The 19767-nt window shown below is 51.4% G+C and overlaps 3 protein-coding genes across 3 annotated transcripts; 2 read left to right on the top strand and 1 right to left on the bottom strand.

Moving 5' to 3' along the window:
• Window positions 1-348: 348 nt before the first annotated feature.
• Window positions 349-3507, bottom strand: LOC34621567 (coiled-coil domain-containing protein 96). Its single transcript, XM_026338126.1, has 5 exons — window positions 2884-3507; window positions 2136-2542; window positions 1546-1879; window positions 926-1174; window positions 349-546 (listed from the first exon to the last, which is right to left on the bottom strand). The coding sequence occupies exons 1-5, from the start codon at window positions 3505-3507 to the stop codon at window positions 349-351; spliced, it is 1812 nt and encodes a 603-aa protein (XP_026193911.1).
• Window positions 3508-6360: 2853 nt separating this feature from the next.
• On the top strand, window positions 6361-11859 carry LOC34621566 (vesicle-fusing ATPase). The gene is made up of 10 exons (XM_026338131.1): window positions 6361-6420; window positions 6647-6771; window positions 7007-7173; window positions 7440-7563; window positions 7967-8013; window positions 8451-9724; window positions 10283-10372; window positions 10737-10868; window positions 11342-11426; window positions 11786-11859. Exons 1-10 carry the CDS (start codon window positions 6361-6363, stop codon window positions 11857-11859), a joined length of 2178 nt encoding a protein of 725 aa, XP_026193916.1.
• Window positions 11860-14388: 2529 nt separating this feature from the next.
• On the top strand, window positions 14389-19530 carry LOC34621564. Its single transcript, XM_026338125.1, has 9 exons — window positions 14389-14422; window positions 14509-14652; window positions 14729-14826; window positions 16545-16744; window positions 16869-17557; window positions 17858-18235; window positions 18440-18705; window positions 18776-19156; window positions 19366-19530. Exons 1-9 carry the CDS (start codon window positions 14389-14391, stop codon window positions 19528-19530), a joined length of 2355 nt encoding a protein of 784 aa, XP_026193910.1.
• Window positions 19531-19767: the final 237 nt, after the last annotated feature.

Raw genomic sequence — 19767 nt, 5'->3', positions numbered from 1 at the left:
TCCGCTTCCAGACTCAGCCGAAATGCTCGTATCTCCATTCCTGCTAGAGTCTCCAAAAAGTACTATACCGTTTGAGGGAGTAAGATACGCCTGAGCCACTGCCGGTGTTAGCCCGGTTCTTGGCTATTCTCAATGCACCAATCTAGATCGGCGGAAAATTGCAGGGTCTCCATGCGCTTGCTAAACGAATTAAACTAGAAGTAACTGCAAATAAAGAAATAAGTACGCCAGACTAAAAACAATTAGCTTTACTTCTCTTTTACTTTGCAGGCATACTTTGACGGTGCACTACTATTATTGGCAGAAATTAGTGCATCTTTACGCCTGAATAATTTTTCCTTTCAACTGTTATGCAGCCCCTGTACTGCTGAATAATGAATTTGGCACTTCAGGGCAAGTCTCCTCCTGAATTTCCAGAGTTTTTAAGTGCCGCGTCAACAGCTTCGAAGCCTGAAGTGTCAGTCTGGTGGTTCTCCTATCTCTCCTTTTTACAGAGTTGGCCACAAAAGCCGTCAAGTGAGAATGGCGACGTCGGAGAGTACCTATCTAACGAAATGGCGCACGCAGTGAGCGGAGAAAATTCAAAGTGAATGATAGAAAGAACAGCACAATAGGAACAAAGAAGGGAGAAGAACACGGAAACATCAAAGCAAACAAAATACACAATTTGAGCTACTAGGCTAGCTCCCAGAAAAACAAGGCATGAAGAAAAGTGTTAAAAGTTGCAATTATGCGGTTTGAATTCAAAGCCTGCAAGAATATGAAGCACTTTTAGATACTGAGAACGATTTAGGCTTTGTTGCTCACAGGGTTCCAGTCCAATAAAAAGGCAGCAAAATTCAAAGCCATATGAACATAACACTGCACGTCGGTTGCAGCTGGGCCGCGTTTGGGTGCAAGTCGAAATCAAGAAATCTGCCTTTACCTTTGCATCTGTTTCCCTAAGTTTTTCCTGTGTAGCTTCCCAGTCTGCCGAGAGGAGTTCAGAGTTGATGACATCCGTTTGGCACTTAATGCGGTCATTCTGCATCCTGTACTCGGCTCTTTCCCTCTTAAGCTGTGCAGACAGTTCTCGTTGTTTCGCAAGCTGAGTGTCCAACTCTGCAAGCTCGGCAGCAGCGGCCGCATTTCGCTTCTCCTGAAACGCTAACTTTTCTCGCCAGTGTGTCAGGAGCTGCAGAGAGTATAAAAAGGAGACATGCAGGACTTTCTTTAGATTCATACATACAACTGCTTCCCTTGTGCAGCTGAAGTTAGTCTGAAAACCCTGGCAATGCTCGAATACCAGGAACCTAGTGTCCTCGTTGCAATTTCTCTGGTTCGACCTGCCGCCGTGTTTCCGCGTCTATTAAGCTGTGTCACAGCTATAAAGCTGTACTTCCAAAGCTGCAATCTCTATTGGTTTCCTCTTCTGTGCAATACTACTCCCCCTCGATGTTGATTCTTTCTCCTTGCCGTTCCACCCCCACCGCTTCGTAGGTGCCTACTTGTGTGAATGCGTGAGTATGTGTGCATCCTATTTCCTGTGGTGTCTAAGTTTCTAACTTGCGAGGCGGTTTTAGCTGCGGTCATTAGCTTCTTTGCTTCCTCCTGTTTTTCCACTAGTCTCTCATTGAGGGTTTGGTTTTCCACTTTTAGTTGTTCAAAGTCCATCATGTGAAAAGATTTGCCGTCCTCTTCTTGCCAGCTGCAGTTGTGGGAGCGCTGAGCAGCCTGCATCCATTGCTTGCTTTCGATCTCCAGCAACTGCTGCCGCAAAGAGGTAACCCGCTGCATCCCTTCCTGCTCCTCCTGTAACAACTTCGCAACCTGATTGACAGAGACACTCTTTCCGCCCTTTGGCATGAAAGAGTTTTTTGCTACTTGCTGCACAAACTCCCTACACACATTAATGCCGCAAAGACAAATGGCAACAAACCCCAAACCATAAAGCACAATTTACAGACGGTATGCCTTGCGAAGGCAGGGGCAGCCGTTCTACGGCCCTTCGATGTTGAAGCCGCTATCGTATGAGGAAGCAGCGTTCATTCAGCTTTCGACAACGTGAAGAACCACAAACTGTTCGTTGGATGACTCGGACCACTAAGAATTTTAATGCTGGCTGAGGCTACTCTGCATGTACACGTGGGAAGTACCCGAATGCGCGCTTGCACTCGATCACTTTGTGCTGACAGGCGTTTTCTTGTTCAGCCTTTCTTTGCATTATCTGCTGCAGATCTTTTTGTAGGATATCAAGCTGTTCCTCAAGCTTGGCTGCTTGCAATAGCGCCGCCTCGTATCCTTCCTGGGTGATCTGTGTTTCAATGTCACAGTCTTGTTGCAGATACATTGGGACCTGGAACTGGCCGTACTCCCTCCCACTGATTGGCTTTACTGATGCCGTTAGTAGGCTTGCTACTCTAGTCAACACCTTGGAATTTGCAGCTTCCGCCTCCTCCAGGGCTGTAGACGCCTCATCAGCTGCGTGCTCTAGCTCAACAGCTAACTGCTCTTCTTGTCTTAACTCGTTAAGCAGCAAGCGAGCAGTGCTTAGCTCCTCTCGCTGTGAACAACTTCACCCGCATCAACTCATTGCATTTCCTCAAGCTTTTCTACCAAGCATAATGCTGACTCAATACTAAGAAAAGGCAATATGAGGGGGCCCGACATTGAAGCTGTTCTTCTGTGTAATGAGCAAATGACCACGAGAGGAAGCCCGATGGCTATCTGGCTCAAGGTTAGACGGCCTTTTATTGCCTTATTTACTGTATAGCAGATAAGGCAGCATGGGTAGTGCCTGAGGGCTGCTGGCTACGCTGTACGACAAACTTAAGCAACCATGACGCCCAGTGTCACGCTTTGTGGCTAGAATTTCAAGTCTTTAGACTGCTTCTGCCATCTTACTGATGAATTGCTTGCCGAGCTGTTCACATTGTCTCGTTGCGTATTAATAGCCGAACCTATCTCTCCCATGTTAGGTGGGGAAGTGGTCTCTAGAAGATCTGTGTCGTCCCCTGTTGCCTCTTGCAGGCCCCGAGATTGCTCCATCCCATGTCCTTCCATCAGGAAGCCTTCTCCTGACTTGCATGAGCTATTGTGGACTAGGGAGGGAGGGGTAACGAAGTCGAGCCCCGCCTCAGAGCATCGCGGTTCACTATAGAGAGATGTGCTGAGGTATGCCTTGTTCTCATCCTGCGTATGCGCACTAGTTGGTTCCACTTCGCTGCAGGCCACTGCGTCGTCGGCTTCTCCATTTGATGGGCATACATCTGCCTTTGCCTGTTCCTCTTCCCCCTCTGCCGTAATTGCTTTCCCAGCCTCCTGCTCCTCTTCTGCAGCAGCTGCGGGCAGCTGTTCCTCCATCAAGCGGCTGTCCTCTGCAGACATGCTTTCTTTTCTTTCTTCCATTTCCTCATAGCCCTGCAAATTCCCCGAGACATCCTGGATCGGGAAATCACTTCCTTCTTCTGGCACTGTCTCGGCCTCATGTGGGCCTATTTCCATCGTTGCCCCTTCCATGTCATCCATTTGAACTGCTTGACTCTGTCTCTTCGTACCTTCGTCCTTTATCCAAAAAGCCTTTTGGTTGGACTGCTGCACCCAATGTGTGGCTCGATTCTTGCAGCAGGAGTCAGCTCATTTATAACCTAAAACTCACGGCGCATCAGACTTGAACCCCCGCCTGACCCCTTTGGAAGACCGTAAGCATGCATATGTTCTGGAGGTTTACCCTATCCGTTTTCTTCCGCGCTCTGCGTTTTTCCTGACAGTATATCACATAGCTATTCCTATTCGGCACCAAATCCCCCAATCTCTCCTTCCTCTCCCTCCTCAACTATTGCTTGCTCCAGTAGTTACGCCTACTCGTTCTGCCCAGTAGCCTTTTGCAATTTTTGTGCACTTTGATCATCCCCTGAATATTCGGGTTTTGGATAACCTCTTTATATGCCACTTGATATGATGGGCAGAGGATCTCCGAAAACGCCGCAGATGGAATGATGCCACTATTGCCCTTTCTTTTTTCCAGAGCGTTAGACAAGAGCGTACAGCTCTGCTCCCTTACGTCGAAAAGTATCCGAGGCTCAACGGCGCCAAGCAGCACCCCGTCAGCTGAGTAAAGGTGTACACAGAACAGCAAAGATGCTACTCAGAGGGACAAGCCAGCAGCCCAATCGACAAAAGGAGGGAGTTTAAGGAAGTTAGATGTGTTACAGGGCACGGAAGATGATTTTTCTTTATGTAGCAAGTCAGGGACCTGAATGAAGCTTAAAACCCTCAGTTCTAACCCCTTTTTCGTACTTCGGCAAGCGCCGAGGTGCAGCCCAGACGCCGTAGAACTGACTTGCTCAATCCTTTTGTTCCAAAGTGTGACAGTGAGAGCCAACTTTCCTTTCTCATCAAGAGCGGTCAGATCAGCTCCGCTATTAAGCAGTAGCGCCAGCAAGTTTCATGTGATAGAGGACAGCAGCTCCCGCTCCCTGCGTGCTGCAAGAGCGCACCTGCAGATCCAGGAGAGATGATTGCGCGACGCCTTCGCTTGTAAGGATAGATCCAGCATATAAACATTATTCTGGGCGAGCCCGCTACACAACGGCTTAAAGACAGGGCAAGTTGGCCGTTTCATGAATTATGTACTCTGTTCGAGTCAGTGGTTCATGCTTCTGAAAAACTGAGAAGGATCGGAGATTTGGGTCAGAACCGAGTCCCTCCAGAAGCACGCAAATAACTAAAACGGCAATGACAAGCTATGTAGCTTGCAAATGACATGTAATCGTCAAGGTCCACCTCTACGCCTCCGGTCTCATGAGCCAGTCACCACAACAGCTGTAGACAACCATGAAATTGCATGTAGCAGAAAGGCAGAAATGCAGGATGACGCAAAGAAAGAACAGAAAGGACAGAAGATAAAACCAATTGAAGGTGGTCAATCATCCAAACTGTACTTTTGCTGTACGAGTACCCTTTGTGCGAGATACCATTCCACTACGAGAACCCGCAGCCACAGCAGGCCGGAATATTTTTATTAACAGCTTCCTTCCAATGAGCAAGTCTATTCTGTCTTGATGATAAGTGGGTTTGTTGCATCGTACGGCAAAGGAAAGAAAAGACAACAGGCGAGCGGTATTGCTGTCTTTACCTCTTCTTCCTGCTGTTCTGGTGGGTAGGCAATATCTCGCCAGTACAAGCACAGCGGTTGGGCGGATCGAAGCACAGTTACAGACCGAGGGTATTCGTAAGTCCCTCCAGCCTCAGTCCTCTCATTTGTAGCTATGTATACGCTCGTTCTCCAGCGCTGGCTGGGTGCACCCTAACAGGACAAACCCAAGCGTCGTCGCTGGAAAGGAAGACTTTGCCCAGCGGTGTACGGGGAAGGGAAGCAAAGGGAATAATTTGAGGGCAGATTGCACCGTGCAGAACTGCAGTTCGCCTCAACAATGTCAGGAAAAGAGTGCAGCCTTGAGAGCATATGGCCTGGTGTTTGGCGTTAGCTCTTCGTCAGTCGTTCGCTTCGTGTAGCCGCTCCTTGCCTCCCTTTGTGGTGAAAGCGAAATGGGTTTTCGAAGTCTAGGGCTTAGTTTTTAGTAGAAGCCCAGACGAAGGGCTCCTTATCTGCGCATGAAGTGCGACATGTGAAACTGTTCAGTTTCTTAAGATTGCTTTAAGATATACGTATTGTAATCACAATTCGTGGGCATGCATGTACGCCGTTTTGTTTGCTGTTGTTTGCATGCATGAACTGGCACAGCATTAGGCTGAATCCAGCGCTCTACTGGAAAGTATTCTGGGGATGGTGCAAGCAGGTGTGTCTTTCTCGAGTTTACCTTAGTATCCTAATGCATATACGCAGTTAGTGCGTAAAACTCATAGCTGGTTTGAGACACGAGCTGCTAGTCCTGATTGCACGGAGGTAGGTCTGCTGCACCGCTGCCGACAGCTGCTCTAGAGCGCATGCAGGTGAGGGAGAGAGATGACGATCTCTTGTGTTTTCGCAGCCGTCTTCCATCTTTCTATAATTTTTGTGACTCTAATTCATACAAAGTCCTCATGATTTTACCCTTGTCTTCCTGGAGCTTCTTTATAGTGAGAGTCTTGACCCATGACCTGCCAAAAATGCAACGCCGTTACTGCGAATAGCCATGGCTGTTTACTCACTTCCTTTTATGGCAGAAAGCAGAAATCACAAGTTCAGCTTGATTTGAGTCGCCCGGACGCTTTTTTTCCTGTCTATTGAGCTGTGACTTCCCGGCAGATCCCTCTACCGCGCACGAGCTGTTCCTCCTTCCCGTGCAAACTCCGAAGCAAAAAACTTCCTGACCAGATAATAGGACGACACTACCAGAGAATTCAAGAGGGCAGCCTCCCTCAAAAGGCACAAAGAAGATGACACATATCCTCAGAGCCACCAAACTGTCGGCGCCCGGTTTGGCCTTCACAAACCTGGTAAGAAGGGCGTGCTCCAAGCATTTGCGCCTTCCGGACCCCCTACAGCACTGTTAATTGAAGTGGTGCTCAATTTTATTCCGGTTTGTCGTATCTGAGGCCCTTCTGGGGGACTGCCTCCGTCAGATGGGCAAAGCTCACACAAAAGCCAGGGGCGCCCCCTCTGGCCTTTAGTTCTCCTCCACTGGTGCTCCACTGCTTTCTCAAACGCCTCTTACTGCTTCAGGCCTACGTGCATCCTGAGGTGTATGAGGAGCTTTTGACGCATAGTGGGCATGGGAGCCGGCGTTCGCCAGGGCAAGCGCTGCGTCCCGTGCAGTGCCATGTCGGTTCAATCGTCCTTGGAGTAATGTGCGCACAAACAATTACCTTTAAAGCGGCAAAGCAGCGGCAAACGAACTGCACATGCATCAGTATAGCGCGAGCAAGGAAGCTCCTGAGGGGGAGGGGCGGTGGCTGCAGCTCTCTTTGCTGCCCGCTGGGCAGCCACCTGGTGCTGCGCTGCGTGTCTACGCGGCCGGCAGCTGATAGTTCTGTGGGATGGCCTCTAAACACAACGCACATTTTGTGTGTACTTTTCGCTCAGGCCGGAGCCCTTGCTGCAGAAGGGGGATATAGGGCTCAGCACTTGTCATCGGGACAGTACGCGCCTGCAGTTGGGAGATGCCGTTCACGTTCGCGTTTTCATCCCGCCGACCCCCAAACCGATCATAGGCCTCATGCAGATCGAGGTGTCCACATACCTCAAACCCGGTAAGTTGGCCTTTCTAGTCTCTCCCCCTCTGCTTCTCTACGCGCTTTCCTGCAGCCTAGCGCTTTCTTGCGCCTGTGCCTTCCGTCTGTGCCTCCTGCGTGCATAGTGCTCGCGCGGCACAGAAGTTGTAGCCTCCTTCTCAACGGGGGTTCGTCGAGCCCTCCACGTAATGCAGAGGCTGCTTGCTGCTTGCTTGCCTCTCGGTGCGACAGCTGCGAGCGTTCTAGCCGCTTTTTGCGTGTATTTGTGCTGCGAGTGCTGCCAGCCGAGCGGATTTGCGTCAAGGATGATGTCATCGAGGAAGATTTCCGCACGTCTTTTTGCGGCCAAAATTTTACCGTGGGTCAGTCGATGGCGAGACGGCTTGGGAAGGAGACGCTTAAGCTGACGTGAGTTATGGTAGATGCCTGGAAGCCAGGCGCAGAGGCCCAAGCGCACGCATCGCATCAAGAAAGAAACGCGAGCAAGAGGGGAGACGATGTGCGGGGAAGGGCGTGGGAGCAACTTGAACTAAGAAGGCTTTGCACTACCAAGGATGCGGGCACGTGGCAGGCTTTTCGTAACTCTTCTGAGACGAGGGCCCTTGCCACTGCACCTGTAGGGTATCCTCTGCAGGTCCACGAGGCTCCCTCCTGCCTGGCATAGGATACAGCCGATCTAGGGCAGTAGTGGCGGTGATGGCGTGTCTCATAGGCGCTTTGGGGAGAGGACGCCCCATGCTGGGCCCCCATGCCCTGTTGTTGCAGCGGTTCTCTTTGCGTCTTGCTGCTGTGGCTGCGTTTCTCTTTCCAGCGTTCTGCAGATGATTCCAGTAGAGACAACAGGCGACAAGAGGATGGGTGGGTAGTAGAGCTAGTGAAGAGACCCACACCTTGGCCAGCTGAAGACTGCCAGGTTGATGCGTGTTTTGTCACGGGGAGCACCAGCCTTGTGGGGGTCCTCTGAGACGGAGGCTAGGACAGAGGCTAACGCACTGGGAGACTCTAGAACTCTAGATATATTGTTTTCCGAATGCTCCATGCCTAAGGCTGTCCTGCGCCCATGGCCGTTCTCAAGGGGTTGTACTCTCTATGTGCCGCACGCAATTCTCAGACCCCTGCAAAGGAGCCCCTTACAAAGCATGCGTGCCATTTAAGTGCGGGCCTCACGTAGGTGTGTGTGTGTGCAGTCGTGGGTATATATGTGCATGCATATGTAAGCATCTCTTTGTGTACCTATTAAGCTGTCTGTCTCGGTTCCACTGGCGTCTCTCTTGCGCATCCTCCTCTTGCTGCAGCGCCAGTGAGCTCCTTTGCCGAATTGTCGGAGAACAGTGAGCTGGTATTCGCTGGTGATTCGGAGGGTCGGGTGTACGTCCAGTCGAAAAAGGTCCTCCCATCTCCTCTCGTCGCCCCAGACTTCTCATTTCAGAAATTAGGAATCGGTGGCCTGGACCGGCAATTCTCGGAGATCTTCCGGCGAGCCTTTTCAAGCCGAGTGTTTCCCCCTCACTTGGTGGAGGAGTTGGGTCTTAAGCACGTCAAGGGCCTCATGCTGTACGGGCCTCCGGGTACTGGTAAGACCTTGATTGCTCGCCAGATTGGGAGGGCCCTCAAGGCTCGAGAGCCGAAGGTTGTGAACGGCCCCGAGATCCTGAACAAGTTTGTTGGGCAGTCCGAAGAGAATGTGAGGGCGCTGTTCAAGGAGGCTGAGGAGGAAGAGAAGAAGAAGGGCGCCGAATCTGGACTGCATATCCTCATCTTTGATGAGTTGGATGCCATCTGCAAGCAGAGGGGAGCCAACCCCGGAGGCGCAGGGGTCACGGACTCCGTTGTGAACCAGCTGCTCTCCAAGATTGACGGAGTGAACGCCTTGAACAACATTTTGCTGATTGGCATGACCAATCGAATCGACTTGATCGATGAGGCACTGCTGCGGCCAGGGCGTTTCGAGGTGCTCATCGAAATCGGCCTTCCCGACGAGAAGGGGCGACAACAGATTTTAATGATCCACACGCAGGCCATGCAGGAGGCCAAGAGACTGGATCCTTCAGTCGATTTAGCGGTCTTGGCGGAGATTACGAGAAACTTCTCTGGCGCAGAGTTGGAGGGCCTCGTCCGATCCGCGGCCTCCTTCGCCTTCCAGCGGGCCGTTGATCTGAAGGATCTCTCCAAGCCCGCAGACGCCTCAGCTATCAAGATCACGATGCAGGACTTCGAGAACGCGCTAGAAGAAGTGAAGCCTGCTTTCGGATCGCACAACGAAAGCCTTTCGAGGTGCACGCGAAACGGGATCATCTGCTTCAGCGAAGACTGCAAACGACTGCAGCAAACATGCCTTACATTGGGGGCTCAGGCGAGGGACAGCCCGCACACTCCAGTTCTTTCCTTGCTCCTGCATGGCCCTCCCGGCAGCGGAAAAACAGCGCTTGCCGCGTCGGTTGCAAAGCTGTTGGGGTTCCCATTCACGAAGCTCGTGACAGCCGAGTCTTGGGTGGGCCTGCCCGAGTCGGCAAGAGTCAACTTGTTGAACAAGGCCTTCCAGGACGCCTACAAGTCAGACATGTCCTTGGTCCTTCTAGACGATCTGGAGAGACTTGTGGACTACACGCCAATTGGACCCAGGTAGGGAAAACCAGGAGCGCTGCCGGCGGGGAGGGGGAAGGGGGCTGGGAAAGACAAGGAAGTGTGGTTGGAAAATGGGGGAAAAGCGCATGTATAAATTCAAACACTCACGCATATACATACGTACATCAGATTAACTGGGTCCATTATGCACATCGGAACCACTGCACGCTCGTACAGCAGCCCTTGTAATTCCCCTGACAATGGCTGGGTGTTGTGGACCAGCATCCTACTTTTACAGCAGCAGCAGCAGCATTGCCACCTTGACACCTCCACCCCCTGCGTACCCCTAGCAGAGTACTGCACACCTCAAGAAGCTGCCCCTTTCTCTCTCAAACCCCAATAAAGAACCTAAAGGCACAGAGGGGCAGAGGTGGTTTTGTTGGGGGGCAGGGATGGCACGCACCATGCCGACACACGAAATTAAATGTACTAGTGTTTCTGTCCCATGCTGCGTCCGCCTCGCTCTCGTTATATTTGCAGGTTCTCTAATGCGGCACTGCAGGCTCTGGTTGTCCTTGTCAAAAAGCAGCCTCCCCGGGAAGACGGCAAGCTGATGATCATTGGAACCACCTCAGAGCCAGAATTCATCAAAGTCTGCTGCACGGGGTCTTCTTTTACTGCTGCTGCTGTTTAGAATACGATTGTTACCGGCCCTGGTGCTGCAGCGCCCCCTTACGGCAGCAGTTCGGCTGAGCTGGAATTGATGCCTTCGGGACACTGCACCGCCCTGTCTGCCACCACTCTATCTGATTCATTTTTTCGGGTTTTCCAGGCTGCCTTGTATCGGATTTGTCATCCTCTTTTGGCTCTGCTCCAGTCTATTTACCTATTATTCAATTGCTGGGGCTCGTTACTGATAAGGGTGATGGTTATGGACTACCGGTCGTGCAGCCTCGCCGTGCCTATGTGGTGCTGGCCCTACCCCTGGGTGTCTGCCTGTTTGTTTCTTACCTCAGGAGTCTGGGATAGCAAAGGCCTTCAACGTTTGCCTGGAGGTACCACCCGTACGGGGGCCCAAGCAAATTGGAGCGGCTTTAAGAGACCACAGCGCAGACCGCTATTGTTTTCCAGAGGCAGAGATCGAGCAGGTGGGGAGGGAAGGGGAGGGAAGGAAATTTTGGAACTGGTACACAGTTTCATGTCAACACGTCCAAAGAAAATGTTTTAAAGTTTGTAAACGCCTCCAAGTTTGTTCGTGGATCTCTTGAACCCCTTGTATTCGTGCACCGCCTCGCTAAATGATCTCTCGTTCTTATCGACCCAGCAAGGTGCCCAGTGCATAAGCAAAACCCTCATGGGCATGTGAGGCACAGAAAGTTGCTTGACAAACCATTTTAGTACGTATTGTTCAGTGGATATTCGGTTTGGGGGTGACGTAAGAGCGTAACCAGGTGGAATTGCACGGCAGCACATCCACCGGCAAGGTGCAATGCCGCTCAATGTGGCACTGTCCGTTATTGAGTTAATGGGTGACCTGCATTCAATGCGCCAAGTTACCCTAGAAGTGCGATCAGGTGCACTCATACGCATTGTTTACGCTTTTGCCTGCGTTCATCTGCAGGTTTGCATGTCAGGGGATTTAGAGACGATTCCCATCAAGCAGCTTCTGATGGTCACTGAAATGGCCGCGGAGAAGTGCAAACCAGGCAAGACGCGTGCACGGCTTGGGCAGTTCGTGAAGCCCGGTGCCGTTCGAGCGAGCAGGGAGGGGCAGAGGAAGTGGTTGTTGTCTCCTGTATGATGAAATACTTTTCCCAAAACCTCACGGTTGCGTCTCGGGTGGCAGAAAGGCGCACGATGTTCACGCGCAGACTCTGCAGTGCGGACACTCCTGGTAGTGGCAGCTACAGAGAGGCAGAGGATATGTTGGCTGGCAACTAGGCAAGGGAATCAAAGCACATGGCCACAGATGCAGAGGGGCAGGGATCCATGGTTGGGTCATTCATGGGAAAACCGTATCACTGTGTGTAGAAACTTGTGTCATTTCTTGCTTGTGGCACTGCAGGTCCGATTCAGGCCGAGACATTCATCAGTTGTTTAAAGGACTGTGGCCTAGACAACTTCTGTGGGATGTATTAACAGCTGGACTTCTTGCTTCAGCAGCATACAAAGCATCGGGGGGGCCTAGCTGCTTCTTAGTGCGCTTATTCCGTACGATATAGCAAAAAGCGAAGGCAGCAACGAAATGAAACATCAAAGTGCACTGAGGCGTATAAACCCCAACGGTCGTGGCCACTGTTTGCAGGTAGCCAGAGAGGCTATTCATTGAAATTTTCTTATGTGGCGGAGGCGTTCCCGCATTGGGAATGAATGAGCATAAGGACGTGCTGCTTGATAAGACCCGTGTTTTTGAGGGGAATTTCACCATGAATATGCATAGGCATGTTTAAAAGGGGGAACTTTCCCACCATGCTTCCTGCATACACCCACACCACGTCCCCTCGCTTTACTCTGGCATGCACTAAGGCAACAGAAGGGCAAAAAGCAACTCATTTGTTTGCTTTGGATGAAAACGTACGAATAGTATGAAATAATATATCCAAGGAGGAGTGAAGGTATACATAATGCCGACGCGGGTGCCCGGACAGCATAGCCCTAGATTGGTGGCTGCTAAATAGAAACGAACGGATCATTCTGCATAATCGAATCATGAGGATTTCTACAGTATTGGTACCTATTTTGCAGCCCAGCAGCATAGATCTCTTGTGAGTTTGAACAGAGGCGATACCAAGCTTGTGCTTAGAGAAATCAGATAGTCGGCTGCCCAGGGAGGATCTACGCGATCCTTGAAGCCGCTAGTAGGGGGTAGAAACCTAAAATTTGCAGCAATAAATATTTACACATTGTAAAAGCGACTCTAGGTGATATTTGTGACTTGTTGATTCAGAAACTTGCACATGTCCTAGGTTGAGGTCATGCATTGCAGTGGTGGGCAAAGCGCACGCACAAAAGGAGCGTCACGCAGACTAGAAAATCACGTCTTGGCCTTAAAAGCCACTTATATACAGCTCAATGAAGCAATATTTGATGTACGTTTTGCCTCAGATTCACAAAAGATGGAACCAGGGCAGGCCCGAAGAGGAGTGACCCTGTGTGATTGTCGCGACGACCACATGCACACACAATGTCATGCGAATTTTTCTATCGAAAAGCTGCAGCAAAAGAGGTCTTTCTTGCAATGACAGCTTGAATTTGTGGGCGCTGCATTGTGGGGAGGGTTCTGAAGTGGCTTTAAATAGATGAGAAAGCCGAGCATGTATAGAGAACGAATACTGGGTTGGTGGGTGTCTGCCTGCCTGTCTCCGGGTCAACATTCTTTTGTTTCATCCTTTCTCTTCCAAAATTTATCGGTTATATGCCGTAGTCATTGATCCTCTGGATTACATAGAAAAGAAGAGCGGTCGCAGAGCATCCTCCTCCTCCAGTATGCACGTCTGCTGGGTCTTTTGGAGCGGCAACCACAACAAACAGCTGTAGTTAGAGCCCTAAATCGGCCAGGTAGAGCCAGCACTATTGTAAGTTTTGTATTTTATTCTTCAAATTCTAGCGATAGTCATGTATTTTCTCCTGTTCTCTTTATTCCTCTTGCTAGTGCCTCTCCGTACTGTACAGCGACCCTGAGAGCGCTTAATTCTGTCGCCCACCCCTTTGGCCGTCCCAAGAAGTATAGCTCCATGCCGTTCGTAATGATCCTTCTCCTTCTTGGAGTATAATGAAAAGCTTCACAGCGTCCGAGCCCTCTCGGTATGCCGCCAGCGTTTTGGTCTCCCTAAACGGGTTTTTAGTACAGGGTAATATGCTTCAGGCGAACTCTAGACCCACATGCGTATTTCTACTCGGTTACCATTATTGACGCATGAAATTCCTGTGATTGCTGCTGCCGCTGATGCCAGGATTCCTCCAGCACCGGGTGCCCATAGGCTCCGCAGGTTGGCCTGGATTCCACGTTTGCCTAGCCACATTCGGCCTCGGTGGACCCTCTAGGGACTCACACGAAGCAGCCACATTAAGAAAAGAGGCACATTTAGGGGTAGACAGTACAATTACATAGAGAAACACTGACAATGCATGCGTATGAGGTGCCCCTCCACCTTCAGCCCCTCTGCCGTATCCAAGCTGAGAGCGCTGACGAGTTCCCAGACAGGCTAGTCTCTCGAAACACTAAAACAGTGACCCCATGCCTCTCTAAGGACTAAGCAGATTCCTCTGAGGTTCTTCTTGTTTCTGATGTATCTCAAAAAACCATGCGAGAGCTGGCGGCGTGCGCCATCGTTGAATAGCAAATGAGACACTCACAGGCAGAAGCACGGATGATTTGCAAGCCATAGCCCAGGAAGGAGCTCGCGAAAGTAGATGCCGAATGTGGAGCGAGGGGCAGTGAGGTGTTGGTGCTGCAGAGTGTCTCCGACAGTTGGAAGTCATCGACAGGGAGCAGCGCGAAGCACGAAGAAAATTGCAGGTGCAGATCTTTGGGCACACAGGGCACCTGCTCAGTATTCTGCTTAATGAAGAATGCTAAAAAACTATTTAAAAAACACTTGATGCTCGGCAGCTAACAGGAAAAACAATTAGACGATATTGGGAGGCTTGCGCCAGTTCTTAGACGCGATGAGCAGCCCCCAAAAGAAACCTTGCCATGAAGGTTTATGCTTATTCTCTATCGCTGGCCATTCCTATTTGTCATCACGACTTGGCACACTTCCACATAGCGTAATATTTATGCCTTAGCTCACGATGCTGATGCTTCATCATACACAAACGCAGACTGCCAAGGCACAGCGATACGGGACGTTCTAGATTTGCGGGCAAAAGGGAAGCTATTCGGTGGTAGGGGCATTGAAGAGTGTTTTCATGCTTGTTTTGGCTTTGAAGGTTGAGTTCCGCCGTTTACTGAGCTCGTATCTTCGAGAAAACAGGAAATGCGTGGAATACTTCTTGGACACGTGAGACTTGTCACAAGCTGGTGCCCTGGTGAACGACACCGCAGGTGTAGAAGCAGTAGCAGAGGCCGCCAGGCCACAGAGAGAGGGAGAAAGCAAACTATTGGTGCATACGACTCCTCCTCAGCAGTTCAGTTGTCTTTAGTTTTTACATTCCTGTCTCGACTAGCCAGGTGATGGGGCATGGCTAGCCAGAGGTCCTTCCTTCTGTTACCACCAGTTCAGCATCTCTGTCTGGTAATACAAAATTAATGAAGAGACAAACTTGTTCTATAGTGACACTTTGACATATTGATTTGACGTGGTTGTTGGCTTACCTCTCTTAAACATGGAACTGCAGGGATTCTTCTACTGATGCAGGCCACCCGGGAAGCGCGTGTTTTATGAGCACACAAATAACTACCTGCAGCTCAACCCTGGTCAGTCACCGCTAGCACATTTCTTGCCCCATTTCGCCTGTGTATATTGAAGTGCTGCCCTGCTCCTGCTCTCCCCTTCCTTTCCTTGGCAGCTGGCCCCCGTTTTCTTCTAGAGTCTCTGTCGGATATTCTCGTTCCCGTGCCTCCTCCCTTGCTTCTTTGTGCCCCCTTCGGGCTGTAAGCCAATTTTAGCATCGTTCTCCGCTTTTTAACAGCAACTTAGAAGATAGGCGGCAGCAGAGCTCGTGGCGTCGCTCTTTGCACACTGAAAACCTCAGAATAAGACAAAAAAACTCAAAGCCCACGCTGCTGAATCCAATGAGGCCTGATGATAGAATGCATGGACATGCAGAGGGGCACCCAGTAGTAGCTGCATTTGCTAGCGCCCTTTAAGTATCACTTAGTTTGATGTTTTTTTGGTGCCGTTTCTCGCCGCCGAAGGGTTGGACGTTGAGCGGGCAGAGGAAGAGGCGCGCCACGATTTTGCTCGCACGAACGAGGAGCTCCTCAGGAAAAAGCTGCACAAAGTATTCAATGAGCTCAGCGGAGCCCATCAGCTCAAATTTACTGTGAATCAACACCTTTGATCCCTTAACCATCTACGTGCAGGGCATAACATTTGGCTGTATGAATTCTGGGCACACCCGTTCCTGAACTCCCCGTGCTTTGACATGAAAGAGGTGGCACTATGTGTTCATAATGTTCGTTTCATACAAGCAAAGAGATCCTGCACAGCTGCTGTCTATACACAAACACTGCAAATGGGCTTTTCATACACTTGCAGGGGCAGCACATCTTGCCATCTGTGTATGCCATGACCAGTGTACTGAGCTAAGGATTACGGCTTCCTGTTCCTGTTGCCACTTCTCTTTCTGCAGCTGCAGCGCCTTAATGTTCTTCACGAACTCTGCAGGTAATGAAGAAATATACCAGGCGAATGTACTTAGTGCCAGTGTTACCGTGACTGCGGTGATTTCCTACTAGTACGATTGATGTTGCGATGCTTGTGTATCTTTCCAGCTACTTTCTGACAGTTTTCTGGCTGCGCATACCCCCTGCCGCCGCTCTAGCGCCTGTAAACACTCCTTTAACAGCCAATTATCCGCGTTTTCTGTAGTAAAATACTGGCTGAGACGGGGGAGGCCTCTTTCTTCTGTTGTGCATGCGTTGCTTTCCTTTTTTGTAGGCTAGAAGCGAAGTTCCGAGCAATTGAGAAAGACGTGCCGACGGTACACCAGAGGGGCACAGCAAAGATCGGTACCCTGAAAGAGACAGCTACTAAATAGCTGTTAAGCACGAAGGAAACCAGGCGCTTGCAGCCACACCGCCAAACAACGTGCAGGGAGGCAGGCAGAGAGAGAGAGAGCGCGTGCGATGTGGGATACTTGGTCTGACTCTTTTTCAGGAAAATAAAGGCGATTTTGAGATAGGTTGCTGGAAAAGGCTCAAGCAGAGTGATTGGTCTGCGGCACTCTGCATTTGCCTACACCGCGTAGCGCCTCCCTATATTCCCCTGCCTCCTTCTGTAGCCAACTACCATGGGATAAAAGGAGACGCAAGCAGAACGGGGGGGGCTGCAGCTCCATATGATGATTTTGGTTTAGGGTCATGCAAATGCGGGAATGCATCGATGATCATCTTCAAACTGCCGTGGGGTGTATGTGTATATATATATGTATGTGGTTGTGTGTATGTATGCGTGTGCATTGCGCATGTACGTACACCTCAGGTACGCGTCACTGGAATCCTTGCTTCCTTCTTGTGATTTGGGGCTTGGTAGATCTTCTCCCTCTCACGCGTCTGCAGGCCCTCCCCACGACGGATGGGTAGAGAACAAGGGAGGCCCCCAGAGCAGCAGCGGGGGGCCTGAAGAGGAGGGTTCCTGCAATCTCGCCTTTGGTGCTGAAGATGCGAGCAGCGTCAGCCCCCGCCCTACTTCGCAGGCATCAAAAGAGCTCTTTAGGTTTTGGGCTTGCTGTCCTGACAATTCCTTCACTACGCAACGTCGAGAAAAGGAACCTGCAGGGTTTGCGCATGCGCCACTCGCTACCCTCCCATCAAGGAAGCAGAACCCCTCAGCTACACCGGCAGCGGAGGTCCGCAGGGATCTGCCGCTGACTTTGGAAGGTAGAGAGGCCAAGCCAAAGGGAGAGTTACGGTCTGCAGTCCAGTCAAGCAAGGGAAAGGCTCTGAAGAGCAGCACCACCCGTAGAGGAGAAGTAGAGGCGAGGCCTCGAGGAGACAGAAAAGGGGGCCCTTCAGCCCCACAGAGAGCGTTAAAGGCTCGCGGAGTTGTCAGTGGACGTGCCACCACCCCAAGGACCCCGCAACAACTACTCGGGGGCCACAAGAAAGCAACGTGGTCCTTGGAAGAGCCTTACAAGAATTTAGGTGAGGCAGGCAATAGTGACGAAAGGGGTAGACGGAGAGTTTGCCATTGTACGGTCCTAAATTACATTCGAGAGAATTAAAAGGGAACGGGGCAGCACACAAAGAATGTAGGTGCAGCTCAACCGTACAATTACACTTCTGCATTCATTTGCTGCACACCCTCTCGCAGCAGCTTCAGACGGGGCGAAGGTGGAGCAGCAGGAAGACCCTTTGCGGCAGGAAACCGCGGAGGATTCCTCCGACTGCGGGCTTGCACAAGGGAGCCCTGTTGTTCACGAGGGACTCTGCTCTCCCCAACCTGATTGCCTCTCCGTTCCTACTCCCAAGGTGGCGCACGAGCCGTTGGGCAACCGTCTACAGGAGCAACACTCGTTGAGCTCACCCAACCAGCAACAGCAGCAGATGCAGCAGATTCAGCGGCAGGCAGAGTGGTTGTCTCCTTCGAAAGAGCAGCAGAGCCAAGTACTCACGTCCTTGCCATCCGTCACCCTTTGCAAGCCTCCGCTTTATCCCACTCAACTGCTTCGATGGCAGCAAGTGCAGCAGCAAGCACAGCAGCAGCAGCCAGGCCCATCAGCATATTGCGTTCAGCAAAAGGGTCCAACTATGATTCAGCCACCGTGCATGCCACCGACCTTTCCAGGGACACACCAGGAGCAGCACCAGCACCAGCAACTCCTTTGTGCCTCAGGGGAGCTGCAGGAAGCACTGGAGCAGCAGATGCAAATGCAAGTGCAGCAAGTACCACCAGCTCATGCGCGTGTGCTGCTACCCAGTCCGCGTACCCCTTTGCTTGTATTGCCTCAGTATTCAGCCACCTCACACTGCCATCAACCGCAACTGCAGCAGCAAGCGGCACTGCTGTTGCACCAACAGCATGAGCCAACCCTCATATTGGCTTCTCCGCAGTCACAGCAGGACCAGCAGCAACCGCATCACGTAGAAAGCCACCAGCAGATAATGCAACCGCATCAGCCGCATGGAAAGCAGCAGGTAGTGGCACGCCTCGGACAGGTGGAGGAGCAAACCCTGAAACAAGTAAACCCCCAGCAGCAGCAGCTACATCGGCTTCCAATGAGTGTACAGCCTCTTCCCTTACCACTCATACAGGGACGAATAGGCTCCAGTTGCTTCGACAGCCAGCAGGCCAAGCTTCCCCTCCATTGTGGCTCATCGCCGGATCGTTTGAAGGAAGGACCGGCAGAATACACAAAGGGAAACCAAACGGCGAGATTTTGCACCAAGACGGAGAAAACTGCCAATTCCGAGCCCCGAATAGAGCATCTTGGAACAAGAACAACAGTGCAGAGGCCAATGCCCGTGCCCACTCCACTACATGCAGATGAGGAGCACGCACACCTCCCTCAAGCCCAAGAAAACACCCACGTCACAACAAGCAAGCAGCAGCAACAACCGCCGAGCAGCCCAGAAGAGATTCCGCTGGAAACGCAGTCAGCAGAGACGCCGCAGCAGCAACAACAGCAGGCGTCAGCTCCTTCAAGAGAGCTGCAGCAGAGAGGGCAGCTGCTAATGCTGAAACAGCTGCAGGAAGAGGAGCAACAGCACAGTAGCACCGCTAACAGAGTTTTTGTCCAGTGGCCCGCCACTCAGGCATTGGGCCCCAGGGTGCCGGGGTGGCCAGTGCTTGAAAGGGGGTCTCCCGCGCAGCTGCCACTTCAGAGGCTGAGGGAGAGCCTTCCCGCTGCTGCTCCAGCAAGTGCGCAGCAGACCCTTACAGCAGCCCCAGGGGCTCTCCAAGGGGGCCCCTCTCCTGTTTTTCTTGCTACTAGCAGAGCGACGCCAAGAAATACTTTCCCTGCTGCTGCTGATGCAAGGGGGATACAGCACCACCAGCAAATACCGGGCATGTGGGTCGCCCAGCCGACCCCGCTCCAGCTGCAGCAGCAGTTGGTGCTGCACCGGTATACGATATCCCCGTTGCCTCAACCACCAGGAGCCCCAATTGTACTAACGCAGAACAAAGAAGGGGGACGCCCTGATTTTTTTTGATCGATGTTGATTACCTCCGTACACTCTCCCAGTCTACTCGACGCTTCGCAGGCCCCCAACAAGCCGTACGATAAGGCGCATAACGAACTCTTTCTAGTTAAACGTCTTGGAAAAGTAAAGCAGTAGCCTAAAGCATTCTGCGCTTGGCTGCCGCTCTAATGCTGCATCTCTACATGCATATGGAAAGCCTTGCAGCGCTTTGTGGGGCGCAAAGTGAATAAGACTCG

Source organism: Cyclospora cayetanensis, unplaced genomic scaffold (genome assembly GCF_002999335.1).
Source record: "Cyclospora cayetanensis isolate NF1_C8 unplaced genomic scaffold, CcayRef3 CcayRef3_contig_23, whole genome shotgun sequence".
Classification (NCBI taxonomy): Eukaryota; Apicomplexa; class Conoidasida; order Eucoccidiorida; family Eimeriidae; genus Cyclospora; species Cyclospora cayetanensis.
This window is presented reverse-complemented; position numbering and strand designations above follow the sequence as displayed.

Excerpts from the sequence above, each read along its gene's own strand:
- LOC34621567 (XM_026338126.1), bottom strand. The coding sequence starts at position 3,507 with ATGGATGACATGGAAGGGGCAACGATGGAAATAGGCCCACATGAGGCC. Across the intron at positions 2,543-2,883 it reads GCTCGGCAAGCAATTCATCA|CGAGAGGAGCTAAGCACTGC; the intron begins GTAAGATGGCAG and ends AGTTGTTCACAG. Across the intron at positions 547-925 it reads TTAGGGAAACAGATGCAAAG|ATAGGTACTCTCCGACGTCG; the intron begins GTAAAGGCAGAT and ends CCATTTCGTTAG.
- LOC34621566 (XM_026338131.1), top strand. The coding sequence starts at position 6,361 with ATGACACATATCCTCAGAGCCACCAAACTGTCGGCGCCCGGTTTGGCC. Across the intron at positions 7,564-7,966 it reads AAGGAGACGCTTAAGCTGAC|CGTTCTGCAGATGATTCCAG; the intron begins GTGAGTTATGGT and ends TTCTCTTTCCAG. Across the intron at positions 11,427-11,785 it reads CGCGGAGAAGTGCAAACCAG|GTCCGATTCAGGCCGAGACA; the intron begins GCAAGACGCGTG and ends GTGGCACTGCAG.
- LOC34621564 (XM_026338125.1), top strand. The coding sequence starts at position 14,389 with ATGAGCAGCCCCCAAAAGAAACCTTGCCATGAAG. Across the intron at positions 14,423-14,508 it reads AAAGAAACCTTGCCATGAAG|CTCACGATGCTGATGCTTCA; the intron begins GTTTATGCTTAT and ends TTTATGCCTTAG. Across the intron at positions 16,745-16,868 it reads TATGATGATTTTGGTTTAGG|GTACGCGTCACTGGAATCCT; the intron begins GTCATGCAAATG and ends CGTACACCTCAG.